Here is a 13,268-nt window from a genome sequence, read left to right as displayed (position 1 = left end):
GCTCCTATGCTTGGTCAGATTGCATTGTTTTAAGCAGGGGCTTGAAATGAATAGAGGAAGGTGGAAAGAATTCTTAGATTCCCTACAGTGTGTGGAAACAGGCCTTTCAGCCCAACAAGTCCACACTGACCCTCCAAAGAGCAACCCACCCAGACCCATTCCCTTACATTTACCCCTGCATCTAATACTACGGGCAATTTAGCGTGGCTGATTCGCCTAACCTGCACATTTTTGGATTGTGGGAGGAAACTGGAGCACCCGGAGGAAATCCACGCAGACAGCTGCCCACTGAGCCACCGTGCTGCCCCAATGAGGGAGGGAATTTCAGGGTGTGTAACTGGCTGGAGGCACAGCCATCAAGAGTGGAGTGAAGGGACTGGGGGAATACCCATGCATACATATAGAAGGTGGTGTTGAAGTATTGATTCTATAAATGATCATCGGGTTGTTACAGAGGTTTACATTATAGCAGCTAATAACATTAGAAGTGTGACCATTACCTCTGTCCAATACTTATGGTCCCACTGAGCCAATTGTCTAATTAGTATCCAGTTAATGGCTACGTTAAATGTCCTTTTATTCAAGCTCACTGGGACCACAACCAGATCCTAGGAGTGAAGGGGAAATCATACACTGAAGGATGGGAGGACATAGTTAGAAAGAGTAATAATCTCAGCAGATTGATTAGAAAAATATGAACTCTAAAGGAAAGGTTACTGTTGTCCTTTGAGGCAGTTCCTAATTTGATCCAGTTAGGTCAATGGATGTGGGAAATGTGGAGTTGTCCAACAGACAATGCAATCCTTGCAACCAGTGGATTTGAATCAACAGTTTTAAAGCGCATGCTGACTCTGCAATGCTACCATTACCCTTGAGATCAACTTTTATATTGCATTCCTGCTGTTCTGACCTTCAATGTGTGGCCGGTGCTTGGATCTGGGTTTAGTTTGAACTGAGAGATCATTCCTGGACGAGTAGAAGTGTTTGTGGGGGTTAAAAAGTATTACCCATAATGCATATAGAACAGGCCAGAAAATCTATGCCAGTAATTAAGCATCACACCAGATTCTTCCTTCAACATCCTGTCTCCACCTTCTCCATCCAACCCCCTTCAATATATCTTTCTAATCCTTCCTCCCTTGATTGTTTGCTGGCTGTCTCTTATTTGTATCCACTCCTTGTTTTGTAACTATTCACTGGTAAACAAGATTATCCTGAATTCCTTATTGAATTGATTTGTAACTACGTTTAGTTCTGATTTCACTGGTAAACGGAAAAAGATATTATTTACATCTACCTTATAATCTTAAAGACCTCTAACAGGTCATCCCGCAGTATGTCTCCAGACTGTTAACTGTCTAAAGAAAAACGCTGCTTGATAGGATCAGGGTCATGATGTGTTCATTGGTGAATTACCCAGTCTGACAACCGCCTAGCAAGTATTTAATTACAGTGCCTGCTTACTGAAGGTCATCCATGGAATAAGGATTGCAACCCACTTCACATAAGCTGCTAATGGCATTGCATTTAAAGAGATGCACAGTTCTGATTATTTAGCATGAATAAGAGCAGGCGCCACACAGGAAATCCTATTCCTTCTCAATGCCGTGTAATTGAACACCCTTAGATACTGATTAATTATTTCATTTTGTTTTGTAATCTGCCGCAGCCCAATCTGGTGCATGACTCTCTAGGCCTCCTGTTAGACAATGAAGCTTCTGCTCTGGGGTTGAAGGGGGAGAAAAGGTTGCCTGATTACCTTTGTTGCCACTGCAATGGTAAGGAACCATTTAGAAGAACAGGGCCAAGAATGGAACAAGTGGCTTTCTCGTAGGCAGCAAGTTTCCTGATGAGGAGAAACTGTTGTTTGAACTTGTACCACATTACTGTTATAAAAACAGAAAGTGCTGGAGAAACTCAGTAGGTCTGGCGGCATTAGTGGAGAGAGAAGCAGAAATAATCTTTTGAGTCCAATATGACTCTTCGGAACCCACTGTTGTAACCCTGACAATCAAAGGGAAGAATTACATTTGAGCATGACAGCAAAGATATTGAATCCAAAATGCTGCAGGATCCCCATATAGAAGATGAGATGCTGTTCTTCCAGCTTGTGGTGATCTTCGCCAGGGCACTGCAACAAGCCTGAGACAGAACCATTGGCCAGGGAACACAGCGGTGTATTAAAGTGGCAGGCATCTGAAACTAAGTTGTCTTGATTTTATGCCACTTGGGGATCTCCAAAATAAAAGTCCAGTGCCAAACGTGATATGAAAAGTATACACAGATGACTCAGATCGCATCAGCATTTTCTAAATGTATCAGAAGTTGACTTCGACGTTTTGAGAGTATGAAGGAACCAACTCCTGTTCTCAAAAATTTCAAATGCAGCACAGAATTCATCTGATTTGGAGAATTACAGCTCGAGCCAAATAGCATAAGTGAATAGTATAAGATATAACGGAACCCCCACTGCATCAAATGAAGATATTAATTTGACTATTGCTGCTCTTTCAGACATTTCAAGGTTAGTTATGCTGTACTTCCCGTCTCAATGTGATCCCATTTTTGAAAGGCAATGCAAGATCAATGATCTGAGTACAGTCTTGATTACTTTGAGTCTTACTATGCCCGGTTTTAAAGCGATTGGAATACAACTCCAATACTCTAAACTTTTTATTCACAATTTGTTTATAATGTTAAAAATTTACTGATGTCCTGACCTCAAGAGCCTGAAGCGCTAACATGTAGAATTGGCAGTATAACCTGATGATCCAAGTCAGGTTCGGTGCCAAACCTGTAGTAAATTACCTTTTTTTGGTCATATTCTCATTGCAACATTGTGCAAAAGGTTAAAAATTAAAGCAGGACCTCCAGAGGTTTTTGCTGGTTAACTAAAATGCAAGAGTATCTTTGTTTTGAGGTAGTTCAAAATAATTGACACACAGGTGATAAATGCTTATCTTGCTTTTGTCTCCCATAGGTTTGGTTTCAGAATCGCCGAGCAAAGGAGAAACGACTGAAAAAGGATGCTGGGAGACAGAGATGGGGCCAGTATTTCAGGAACATCAAGCGATCCAGAGCAAGCTCCAAATCAGACAAGGACAGCACCCAGGATGATGGGGTAGCCAGTGATGCCGAAGTGTCCTTCACAGGTTGGCATCCGATAGTCACAGCGAGTTGGGGTTGAGTTTTAGTTGCTCTTGACAATCAGCAAATCCAAGAATAACTACCCTTTGGACTATCATTGTAAACAGCATCTCAGCTATGTGGAGAGACAGAAGAAGCTGGATCGATTCAGTTAGAAAAGAGACTGTTTGGAAGAGATTTAATAAAGTGCTTCATATTATGAGGGGCTTTGATAGAGTGAATAAGGATAAACTGTTTCCATTGACAGAAGAGCCTGTCACCAGGAGATACAGCTTCAAGGACTTGGCAGGGTGAGGGAGGATGTTTCACTTTGTAGGAGGGCCCAGAACCAGGACTGTGGGACACAGTTTACGATTGAGGTCTCAAATTTAAAATGGAGTTAGGGAGATGCTCTCAGAGGATCATGAGTTGCTGGAATTCTTTTCTTCAGTAAATAGTAGATGCTATTTGAGTTTGCTCAAGCCTGGGTTCAATAATATTTTAATAGATAAGGGAGTCAAAGGTCATGATTAGGGGGTGGGTGGTGCAGACAGGAAATTAGAATAGAAACAGCAACCAATCAGCCATGACCTTAATGAATGGCAGAGTAGGTAGGAAAGGACAAATGGCCTATTCCTGTTCCCATGTCCCTATATTCTGCCCAATGTTCCCATTTTAAAAATTATCCAGTTCGCTATTAGGAAATACCATACTCCTTGTAAAAGTGGTGAAAGTAGGGTCAGTAGCAGCTTACAAATGTATTTGAAAAGTGAACACCTGCACAGTTGTGAGGGAAGAGAGTGGTGGAAGTATGGAATGAATTCAGTACCTCCTTCAGAAAGCTACCACATGTACAAAGGGCTTGAATAGCCTCCTTCTACAATTTTATGATTCTAAATAACTTACAAATGGTTAATATAAGGATGGAAAATCTAACAAAAGAAATGCATATTGATAGTAATTCATGTCACTGAGAATGAGCCTGAGTGGTTATACATAGAATGAATTCACAATGAGGTGTGGGTGGGTGGGGAAGGTGTTGTTTCTGGAAGTAAAGAGTGATATTGGTGAAATGAATAGAGCAAAGATGCAAATACAAACAAAGGAGACAGCTCACAGTTGAAAAATCACCCAATCTCTCCTTTCAACAGCCAGTCTTATCAAACTGCATGTTCTAAATATCTATAGGGCTACCTAGTGTGTCAGGAGTCAGTTAGTTCATTTGGTTGGATGCCTGGTTTATGATGCAAAGTAATACAAACAGCATGGGTTCAATTTCCATTCTGATTGAGGTTACCAGGACAGACTTTCTTCCCCCCCCATTACACTCATTGCCTGAAGTGTGGTGACCCTCAAGTAAAACCACTTCTTGTCTCTTTCTAATGCAACAGTTTTATTTGGAGGCGTTAGCTTTGAAGTGATGCTTCTTCAGCAGCGCTCCGAAAGGTAATGCCACCAAATAAAGTTGTTAGGCCATAACCTGGTGTTATGTGATTTTTAACTTTGTTCACCCCCGTCCAACACCGGCATCTCCAAATCATCTCTTTCTAATCAGGGAGTGGCTGTATGATTTGGTCAGACGATGCTGACTTTCCCATAGTTTGTTAGTAACAGTTTGAGAGTGGCCTTTGAAGGAGGCTGGTGTGACAATAAGATCCCCGAGCTGGTAATCTAAAACCTCAAGCCATTACATGAGAAATTTAAATTCAACAAACTTTGGAAATAACAGCCAGCTAAATATAAATTGTGTTATCATTGTCAAATATTGTAAAAACCCATTTGGTTCACTAATGTCCTTTATAGAATCCTGACAGTGTGGAAACAGGCCATTTGGTCCATCAAGTCCACGCTGACCCTTCAAAGACCCAGACTTACCCCATCATCACCTACCCTGCACATCCCAGGACACCATGGGCAATCCACCTAACCTACTCATCTTTTGACTGTGGAAAGAAGCTAGAGCAACCCAGAGGAAACTCATGCAGACACAGGGAGAATGTGCAAACTCCACACAGAATTGAACACAAGTCCCTGGTTTGTGAGGCAGCAGTGCTAACCACTGAGTCACCGTGCCACCTGTTTTAAGCACAGAAATCTGCTGTCCTCACTGGGCTCACTTGCATGTGACTCCAGACCTACAGCAATGCGGATGACTCTTAACTACTCTCTGAAACAACCAATCAACTAAGGCCAGGAAACAAATGTTGGCCTTGCCGGCCATGCACACATCCTATGAATGAATTAAGAAGACATTCAATTAGCATGACTCATCAGGCAGTGCCAAACCAAACTGTCACAATGCTTTCCATTTTCAAGAGATATTCAGCATTGTTCTTGGATAGATTTTGAATTATCTCAGTGTTTTAGCCATAACTTAATAATGAAAAAGTACGGAGTATCACATGTCTAATCAGGAACAAAAACAAAATGCTACGAAAATGTGTAACCTGAAATAAAAGCAATAAATGCTGGAGGAACTCAACAGTTCCTGTAGAGAAAGAGAGAGAGAGGATTAACATTTCAGGCTAAGAAACTGAGTGGAGTGGTGAGTGTTCATTTTGGTACATTATTGTGCAGATTTACGAGAAACTGATGTAATGGGACAATTGCTTTCGTCTATTCCAGTATAGCATGCTTGGGTAGCTCTCCTGCTGCAGCAATAGATTGTGGGCAAAGACCTCCTGGTGGGGAGGGAGCAGCCAGACCAGTCCTTAATGCAATATATTATTCAGGAAGCCTCACCTTTTAAGGATGTTGTTTTTTCATCGGGTTCACGATTCTCCTGGTATCTGGTCTTCTTTGTAGACCCAAAATCTTCTTTGCATCAATAAGACGAAATGTAAACTAAGGGCATGTTTCGCTGAGCATCTCAGCTGTACCCATAAGGGCCAACCTGACCTCCTGGTCACTGCCCATTTCCCATATGTCCATCCTTGGACTCCTCCACTACCACAGTGAATCAGACCACAAATTGGAGAAACAACACCTCATCTTCTGCCTGGGCAGCCTATTGCTTACGGAACTCAACGTTGAGTTCTTCAATTTCAACTAACCTTCCCACCCATCACCCAACACACTTTCCAGCCCTGTCCCCTCCCTTTCATACCTCCAACTGAACTTCATTCCGGATTCCTTCCTCCTATTGACCTAGCGGATTGTACCTACCACCTGTATTCACCTATTACCAAATCACCACTCTACGCCCTTCTCCACCCATAACCTCTTCCCTTCCCCTCTCTTCATCTGTAGCTCCCCCTACCTCCCCATCCCCAGTCCTGAAGAAGGATTACACACAAAATGTCTACTTCATCACACCTGATGCTGCCTGGCTTGCTGTGTTATTTCAACCTCCTGCTTATCTGTTTAACACTAGCATTTTGACAGAAATATGTCTTCTTCTGAACTGTTGACAAGAATGGTGCTGTTCTTATCTGGCGTACCAGCCACTGCGTTGAAGATGCTGAATTCCAATTCTCAGACACTTCTTCCTATCTCCCTGGACCATGACTCCATGACTGAATGTCTCGCTGTTGTTTCCAGGACTTCGCAACGACCTCCTCTCCCATGAAGACCGAGCAGAAAGTGAGGACTGCAGATGCTGGAGATCAGAGTCGAGAGTGTGGTGCTGGAAAAGCACAGCAAGTCAAGCAGCATCCAAAGAGCTGGAGAATCGACATTTCAGGCATAAGCCCTTCATCAGGAATAGTTCCTTATGATGGGCCTATGCCCAAAATGTCAATTCTCCTAATCCTCAGATGCTGCCTGACCTGCTATACTTTTTCAGCACCACACTCTCATCTCCTATAGAGATCTGCTCATAGTTTCCCCATTCCCTTGCACAGCTCCCTTTGCCCCAAAACAACACAGTTCCAAAGAACAGTCACATTGGCCTCCAAGTGTTAACACTGACTCTTGCTCCACAGTTGCTGCCAGACCTGCTAAGTTTCTCCAGAATTTTCTTTTTTTCAATTTTGATCACCAGTATCTGCAGTATTTTATATTTGCAATCTAATATGGGGCTGGGTGAAATTGGAGCATGCCCATCAGGACAAGGTAACTCTCCAAACAAGCACAGAAAATGTTGGAGAAATTCAGCAGGTCTGGTAGCATCTGTGTAGAGAGTTGATGTGGTGCCAGTGTTGGATTGGGGTGGACAAAGTTAAAAAATCACGCAACACCAGGTTCTCGTCCAACAGGTTTATTTGGTAGCACAAGCTTTCGGAGCTAGCTACCTGATGAAGGAGCAGCACTCAAAAAGCTAGTGCTTCCAAATAAACTTGTTGGACTATAACCTGATGTTGTGTAGAGAGAAACAGAGGTAATGTTTCAGGTCTAGTAAGATTTCTTCTGTAGAATTCCAGTTCTGAAGACAATAGACAATAGGTGCTGGAGTAGGCCATTCTGCCCTTCAAGCCTGCACCACCATTCAATATGATCATGGCTGATCATCCTTAATCAGTATCCTGTTCCTGCCTTATCTCCATAACCCTTGATTCCACAATCCTTGAGAGCTCTATCCAACTCTTTCTTAAATGAATCCAGAGACTGGGCCTCCACTGCCCTCTGGGGCAGAGCATTCCACACAGCCACCACTCTCTGGGTGAAGAAGTTTCTCCTCATCTCTGTCCTAAATGGTCTACCCCGTATTTTTAAGCCGTGTCCTCTGGTTCAGCACTCATCCATCAGCAGAAACATGTTTCCTGCCTCCAGAGTGCCCAATCCTTTAATAATCTTATATATCTCAATCAGATCCCCTCTCAGTCTTCTAAACTCAAGGGTATACAAGCCCAGTCGCTCCAGTCTTTTAGCGTAAGGTAATCCCGCCATTCCAGGAATTGACCTCGTGAACCTATGCTGCACTCCCTCAATAGCCAGAATGTCTTTCCGCAAATTTGGAGACCAGAACTGCACACAATACTCCAGGTGTGGTCTCACCAGGGCCCTGTACAGCTGCAGAAGAACCTCTTTGCTTCTATACTCAATCTCTCTTGTTATGAAGGCCAGCATACTATTAGCCTTCTTCACTACCTGCTGTACCTGTATGCTTACCTTCATTGACTGGTGTACAAGAACACCCAGATCTCTGTACTGCCCCTTTACCTAAATTGATTCTGTTTAGGTAGTAATCTGCCTTCCTGTTCTTGCCACTAAAGTGGATAACCATACATTTATCCACAGTAAACTGCATCTGCCATGCATTTGACCATTCACCTAACTTGTCCAGGTCACCCTGTAATCTCCTAACATCCTCCTCACATTTCATCCTGCCACCCAGCTTAGTATCATCAGCAAATTTGCTAATGTTATTACTAATACCATCTTCTATATCATTAACATATATTGTAAAAAGCTGCAGTCCCAGTACTGATCCCTGCGGTACCCCACTGGTCACTGCCTGCCATTCCAAAATGGAGCCATTTACTACTCTTTGTTTCCTATCAGCCAACCAACTTTCAATCCAAGTTAGTACTTTGCCCCCAATGCCGAGCGCCCTAATTTTGCTCACTATCCTCCTATGTGGGACTTTATCAAAAGCTTTCTAAAAGTCCAGGTACACTACATCTACTGGATCTCCCTCGTCCATCTTCAGAGTTACAGCCTCGAAAAATTCCAGAAGATTAGTCAAGCATGATTTCCCCTTCATAAATCCATGCTGACTCTGACCTATCCTGTTACTACTATCCAGATGTGTCGTAATTTCATCCTTTATAACAGACTCCAACATCTTTCCCACCACTGAGGTCAGACTAACTGGTTTATAATTTCCTGCTTTCTCTCTCCCACCTTTCTTAAAAAGTGGTCCATTAGCCACCCTCCAATCTGCAGGAACTGATCCTGAATCTATCGAACTCTGGAAAATAATCACCAACGCATCCACGATTTCTCGAGCCACCTCCTTCAGTACCCTGGGATGTAGACCATCAGGCCCCGGGGACTTATCAACCTTCAGACCTCACAGTCTCTCCAACACCAATTCCTGGCAAATATAAATTCCCTTAAGTTCAGGTCCTTCAGCCACTGTTACCTCAGGGAGATTGCTTGTGTCTTCCCCAGTGAACACAGATCTGAAGTACCAATTCAATTCTTCTGCCATTTCTTTGTTCCCCGTAATATATTCCCCTGTTTCTGTCTTCAAGGGCCCAATTTTAGTCTTAACCATTTTTTTGCCTTTCAAATACCTAAAACAACTTTTACTATCCTCCTTTATATTATTGGCCAGTTTACCTTCGTACCTCATTTTTTCTCTGCATATTTCCTTCTTAGTAATCTCTGTTGTTCTTTAAAAGCTTCCCAGTCCTCCGTTTTCCCACTTATCTTTGCTATGTTATACTTTTTCTCTTTTAACTTTATATGTTTCTTAACTTCCCTCGTCAGCCATGGCCACCCATGCCTCCTCCTAGGATCTTTCTTCCTTTTTGGAATGAACTGATCCTGCAACTTTTGCATTATACACAGAAATATCCACCATTGTTCCTCCACTGTCATCCCTGCTAAGGTATTGCACCATTGAACTTTGGCCAGCTCCTCCCTCATAGCTCTATAGTTCCCTTTATTCAACAGAAATATTGTCACTTCTGATTGTACCCTCTCCCTCTCAAATTGCAGATTGAAGCTTATTGTATTATGGTCACTACTTCCCAATGGCTCCTTCACTTTGAGATCCCTGACCAATTCTGGTTTGTTGCACAATACCAGATCCAGAATTGCCTTCTCCCTGGTCAGCTCCAGCACCAGCTGTTCTAAGAATCCATCTCTGAAGCACTCCACAAAGTCTCTTTCTTGAGGTCCAATACCATCCTGATTCTCCCAGTCTACCTGTGTGTTGAAATCCCCCTCTACATCCCTTGATTCTAGATCCCCCCTAGGGACTGAATATCATCCTTTACCAACACGGCCACCCCACCCCCTCTGCCCTTCAGTCTGTCCTTACGATAGCATGTGTAGCCTTGAATATTCATTTCCCAGGCCCTGTCCACTTGAAGCCACGTCTCAGTTATCCCCACAATATCGTATCTGCCAATTTCCAAAAGAGCCTCAAGCTCATCTATCTTATTTCTAATGCTTCGTGCATTCATGTATAGTATTTTTAATTTGTTACTGCCCTCACCCTTCTCATCAACTCCTATTTCACTCAACCTTACAGCATGATCCCTTTCTGAGTTTTCTGCCTCATTGATACAGTTGTCTTTCTTGACTTCCCTTGTTCTAACTTTCCCTCCAAATTCCTCCTTAAACATCCAATTTGAAGAATGCAATCAGACTGAAAAACTCTATTTCTCGCTCCGCAGATGCTACCAGACCTACTGAGTTTCTTCAGCCTTCTCTGCATGTGTTTTATGTTTCAGGTGGCTCAGTGGTTGGCACTGCTGGCTCTGAGGACCACATTCGATTCCAGCCTTGCGCAACTGTCTGTGTGGGGTTTATACATTCTCTTTGTGCCTGTGTGGGTTTCCTCCCACAGTCCAGGGCTGGGTGGATTAACCATCAGCAATGCAGGGTTAAAGGTGCCAGGGTGGGAAGCTCTGTGGAGGCTAGGTAGGGGCTGAGTGGCCTGCGACCACATTGTAGGGATTCTATGATTCCCAGCATCTGTATTATTTTGCCTTTATTTCTAGGTATCCAATGGGTCTGGGTGGATTTGGAGCATGCCATTCAAGGTAGGGCAACTGTCCCTTTAGGGTTTTAGATTTTAATGTCTTTTTGTTTGTTACTCTTCCATCTAGATGAGCATTCGATGCCCGATATGGGACACCCGAACGTCATGTACAGAAGCATGGACGACTCCTCTCCGGGTCTCGGCAGACAGGCAGCGAGCAACGGGGGCTTCTCAATAGATGGAGTCCTCCCCCACGGCCTGAGGTCCAGCAGTCCTTACGGCGTCCCCCGCTCACCAGCTTCCCTGCAAGCCATTCCGTCCCACCCTCCCCTCATGTCCGGCCTGGTGTACCAGGACACGGGCTTGGGGATCCTGGCTCAAGGAGGGGGACAGAGTATGGGCCAGGCACTGCGTGTCTTGGGAGGAAACGGACCCAGTTCGGATCTATCGACAGACAGTAGCGGTGGTTATCCTGATTTCCCAGCCAGTCCCGCCTCCTGGCTAGATGAGGTGGAACACACACAGTTTTAACACATTCCCTCTCTCAATCTCACACACACACAGTCTGTTTCTCTCTCTCCCTCCCTCCCTCCCTCCACACCTCATTTTAAAATCAGTACGTGTTCTTTCCGGGGGGGGGGGGGGGTGATGCTACAATTGAGTAGCATTTTGTAGCTCCTTTAGCTGGAAATTAAGTTAGAATCTGTCACCACGGTTTAAAATCAAAGGAACTTTCTACATATCAACCACGATCATTGCAACTTTCAGCCCTCGTTATCTTGTGTTCTGTTTAAAAAAACATACATTGACTGAGCGTGACAACAGGTGGGGCTCTTTTGGAAGACTTTAAACTGGCGCTGTTCAATCTGAAATAAGAACAGAAATTGCGTGATAAACTTTCAGCACATCGAGCAGCCTCTGCGGAGAGAGGGAAAGAAATTCAGGTCGATGACCTTTCTTCAAAACACGCGTTCGTGACTCTTTTGCTGTTTAAATTGCCAAGCCACACGCATTTCACAGGAGGTGCATCTGCTGAAGCCGTCTCTATGTCTGTGTGTGTATGTGAGAATCTTATAGTCCTTATTGTGATCCACGTGCACACATCAAAACATCACAGTGTTAGGATTCTTGACACGAATTATACGAGTGAATGTGATTATTTAAGAAAATGTTTCAGACCAGTTACCGGACAGAGCCGTGCGGTGTATTAGGAAACTCTCTGAATGTGAAAACTCCTGGTATAGTCCATAATCTGTCATCTATTGTTCACTTTTTTTTAGTAACATGGAAGTTACTGTTGGCGTTCTACCATCGGCAGGTGACGGTTATGGGTGTAATAGTCCAGAAAACAATTTGGGAAACTGTCGAGTTTCCTCACCTTGCAACACGTGACCGCACCATAAAGTGCGCCAGACATCCAGAGGCTGTGAACGGCGCTATATAAATGCAAGTTTTTATTTTCAAAAAAAGTTCAGATGAAGCAACGGCTGGCTCGGTGAAGTGCCGTACAAACGTATTATACAGTGGCCAACAGTAATTTCTAAGCTTGTACCTGTTCTCTATTTGTTTTTTTTTGGAGTGGGTTTCTTTACCAGCTGCACTTTGTTTGTTGCCAAATATCCCCCCTCCCCCCCCATCAACCTTTTCCCGTCTCTGGCGGGGATGAAAACGCGTAAAGTGTATTTTATATTGTGGAAACAGGGAAGCGGTTCTCTTTAGTGGTATTTTTTAGGATCAGAAATAGTGGTGCGATTTTAGAGAAAAAATGTAAAAATGCAAAAAAAAAGGACATTTCTTGTTTTGAATCTTGCCACGTCATTTTCTGAGTTTCTCTGTAGTTGCTGAAACATTTTGTCAGCGAAAGCTAGAATAAGGTGTTTTACATGGTACAAATTGGAGTGTGGAAGTTATTATAGGTCCCGTGTAAATGTTTTATCGTCTTTTATTTAATCTTTCTGAATGAATAATATGACAAATCTTTAATAAATTTATCAGCTAAACGAAGATGATTATGTGTAGACAACTAGTGTTTTATCTACGATCTACCGATTTCACTGACTTGTTGGACTGGGGTGTACAAAGTTAAAAATCACTCATCACCAGGTTATAGTCCAACAGGTTTAATTGGAAGCACTAGCTTTCTGAGCACTGTTCCTTCATCAGATGGTTGTGGAGTACACAATTGTAAGACGCAGAATCTATAGCAAAAGCTTACAGTGTGATGTAACAGAAATTATACATTGAAAAATACCTTGATTGTTTGTTAAGTCTCTCATCTGTTAGAATGACCACCACACACACACACAGACATTCCCACAGCCAAACATACACTCTCAGACAGACACACACACTTCCACACTCACACATGCACCATCTCACAGACTTAGACCCCTTTATACTCACACACCCACATAAACTCTCTCTCGTAGAGACTCACAACACCACCCCCTCCCCCACATACACACACACACATATACATTTGTGAGGTGATTTTGTACTTGCAGAGTTACATTGTACTTTGCTCAAAAACTGCACGAATCCATGT

At 43.2% G+C, this 13,268-nt stretch overlaps 1 protein-coding gene across 4 annotated transcripts in view; it reads left to right on the top strand.

Annotated features, from left to right (window-relative positions):
• The window catches only part of lhx3 (LIM homeobox 3), a 75,184-nt gene extending 62,457 nt beyond the window's left edge, over positions 1 to 12,727 (top strand). For all 4 annotated transcript variants that reach the window (XM_072565840.1, XM_072565841.1, XM_072565843.1 and 1 more), the window contains exons 5-6: positions 2,981 to 3,152; positions 10,851 to 12,727. In XM_072565840.1, coding sequence (XP_072421941.1) covers positions 2,981 to 3,152; positions 10,851 to 11,254 — 576 coding nt within the window. In that variant the 3' untranslated portion in view covers positions 11,255 to 12,727. The remainder of the gene's footprint in view (positions 1 to 2,980; positions 3,153 to 10,850) is intronic.
• Positions 12,728 to 13,268: the final 541 nt, after the last annotated feature.

Source organism: Chiloscyllium punctatum, chromosome 49, assembly GCF_047496795.1.
Source record: "Chiloscyllium punctatum isolate Juve2018m chromosome 49, sChiPun1.3, whole genome shotgun sequence".
NCBI classification, from domain to species: domain Eukaryota; kingdom Metazoa; phylum Chordata; class Chondrichthyes; order Orectolobiformes; family Hemiscylliidae; genus Chiloscyllium; species Chiloscyllium punctatum.
The sequence above is the reverse complement of the archived record's forward strand: the minus strand, read 5'-3'. Positions and strand labels throughout refer to the sequence as shown.